This window comes from Lycium barbarum, chromosome 5, assembly GCF_019175385.1.
Source record: "Lycium barbarum isolate Lr01 chromosome 5, ASM1917538v2, whole genome shotgun sequence".
In the NCBI taxonomy this organism is placed as follows: domain Eukaryota; kingdom Viridiplantae; phylum Streptophyta; class Magnoliopsida; order Solanales; family Solanaceae; genus Lycium; species Lycium barbarum.
The window spans coordinates 140645085-140647895 of record NC_083341.1 but is presented as its reverse complement, the minus strand read 5'-3'; the positions used below and the strand labels follow the sequence as shown (position 1 = coordinate 140647895).

Here is a 2811-nt window from a genome sequence, read left to right as displayed (position 1 = left end):
GTGATCAGTCTAATTTGTGATTTTATGGCTTATAAGTACTTTTAATTAGACCAAATCTTTTTACGAGTTTATCTCTAATATCTTTGCAATCTCCAATATACTCATCCTAAAACATAGTACTATATTAATCTTCTCTCAATTCTATTTCCATCATTCGTCCCTTTTAATGCAAAATATATTTTAAACTTGTATTTTTTTTTTTATAAATAGCTCTAAAGATATTATAGTCATTTTAATAAGAAAAATATTTATCAGCACTTTCAGTCACTATTTTTTTCGATGAATGATTCAACAATTATTCTGATCAGTTTTACGAATGATTCGACGATCAATTCTTGATTTGACATTTATAAGTTCTTGTGATTTTAAATAATCCCAAAATCAAAAAGAAAACCTGACCTCCTTCAACGCTGTTGTCATTATTGTAGTAGTAATCTTAAGGGTTTGGTGTGAAATAGCTATAGAAAAGTGACTCTTTTTTTTTATGACAAGATAAATAAAGATTACTACATAATTTTTAATAGTTGAGCATCTATTTGAATAATCAACATCTAAAAGAGGACCACGACTACAATAGAACTTCTGTAGTATGTTCTTGTTACAATAATCTCAAACACAACTACTCTGACGACTGACATAGATTTTCTGAACAAATAATTAAATTCAACTGGCATAAAGCATATTAATGCTAAATTAATTGTACAAAAACCTTAATCCAGATCCTTGGAACTTTTGCTCAATAACATGATTGAGTTTCTCACTCATCTCTATAGTGAAATAATTCTTCCAATCCCCAACTTCTCCTTTGCGAAAGAACATTTTATTTTCCACTCCAGTTGACAATTTCCCATTTACATTCACCTCCAAATTGCTTAAATTCTCAAAGCTACACATTCTTAATATTTCATCCACCACTCCACAATTTTCTTCCTCCATAGAAAATGGACATTCCAAAAATTCAGCTAAGCGTTTAATCTGAATTTTTGGTTGCTCTTTAATTTCTTCATACATCAAAAAAAGTACTTTATGAGGCTTTTCTACGCTTTCTTTCCAATAATCCAACACGTGGTTCCAAAACGGACCGTGAAGACTCACACCCTTACAAAAAAGATCAAGCATTTCTTCAATGGAATTGGTATCTAGGTGATGAAGTCTTAAACTGTTTGAGTAATGCCACATAGAAATAAAAGTGTCTCTAGGATTTCTACATAAGTAAACAAGTTTGGTTCTTGAATCTTGGACCGATTTTGGTAGTGAAGCATAGGGTAAATGAGATGACAAGAGTCTAGGTGAACTAAAGGATGAAAAGTTAGGGACTTGGCCATCAAGATAGAGTCTAAGTTCCAAGAATGGAATAAGATCATGAGGGTTCTTGACAAGTAAAGGGTGATTTTGTTCAAAAATAGGATGTTTCATTCGATTCACTAGAGAAAACAAAAGTGATTTTAACCAAGTGGTTCCAGATTTAGGATTTGTAACAAGAATGATATCACTATCTTGAGCTTGAAATTGTTGTTGACATGCAATCACAGCTTGGATTACTCTTGGTGATGTCCAAATACCTTGGTAATTGTAGATATATGATCCAATCCATCCCTTTTCTTTGGGTAGGATAGAGAGCAATTTCTCACACTCTTCACTTAGGTCATCTTCTTGTAAATATTTGGGAGGAAGTGGTTGAGAAGTTTGAGATGTTGTCATGGTTTTGAGGATTGAGTGTTTCTTGTAGTTTGTATAATGATGGTTTGCTGATGAGGGTATATATAGAGATGAGATTTACATTACATACACTGACAACATGATATATTTTTATACTAATAATTAATGAATTTTAACATGTAATATTAGGTGAATAGCCATATTGACTAGATTATTTATTAATACTTAATAAATATATTTACCTATAATTACCAAATAAGTAACTTGCATTGATTCTATAAAGTCTTTTACACTGCCCACTTCAAAAACAAAAGAGCCATTCACATATCTCATGGATGGATTTATGTATGCTCTCTTTTGTATCTTTGTAAGTTTTATTAAAGGGACAAATAATACTTTTCTATTTACTTTTTTATTAATGATAGTGACTATATACTATATAGTGGTGGAGCCTCCGTTTTTTCATTGTTGGTCTCAACTATCAACAACTACATGTATCTACAGAGGTCTAATTAACCCTCAGAACCACAGGCCAGTATAGTTTGGGTGATGGTTTTTATTTAAAACAATATTACTTAACAACATTATACATAAAAATGCTTATGTATTGTTTAAAGCCAAACTGCTGGAAGTGAAATCTAAGAAGTGTTCTTGATGAGTTAGAGACTTATACAAACAAAACCCTAAGACAATCTCCTAAAGTTCAAAACTTATACATGTCAACCTACTGTAAGTGAAACTCCAGAACAATGTCTTGAAGTTTGAAGCTTAAATAAATATCATGGAGTTTATGTTCTTTTTGTATATTCTAGTGGCTCATAAATAGATCCAATGGATGGAGTACTATTATTCTGGGTTATATATAAACGTTGACGTTTTAATTTTGGGTGGATGAGACTTCAGTTTATAGTTGATTGATATCATGGTGTCATGCTTAGCTAAATATTCATTGCTTTCATATATTTGTTGCATGATGGTATGAGGATGCCAAGATGTTTTTTTTTTTTCAATATATATATATATATGGACAGGTATTTTGGGACGCAATGCATGCATTGACAGCTTTACAAGTATGCGTCTAATATTTTTCTTTTTATGATGTTCTTGATCTAAACAATAATTTTTAACAGTTATAAATCTACGCATACCAAC

The 2811-nt window shown here is 31.0% G+C and overlaps 1 protein-coding gene across 1 annotated transcript; it reads right to left on the bottom strand.

The window, feature by feature from the left end:
• Positions 1 to 569: 569 nt before the first annotated feature.
• LOC132642843 (cytosolic sulfotransferase 12-like) lies at positions 570 to 1736 on the bottom strand. Its single transcript, XM_060359869.1, has one exon. It carries the CDS (start codon positions 1699 to 1701, stop codon positions 694 to 696), a length of 1008 nt encoding a protein of 335 aa, XP_060215852.1. The 5' UTR covers positions 1702 to 1736; the 3' UTR covers positions 570 to 693.
• Positions 1737 to 2811: the final 1075 nt, after the last annotated feature.

What these genes read in the sequence shown, in the direction of transcription:
- LOC132642843 (XM_060359869.1), bottom strand. Translation starts at nt 1,701, where the DNA reads ATGACAACATCTCAAACTTCTCAACCACTTCCTCCCAAATATTTACAA.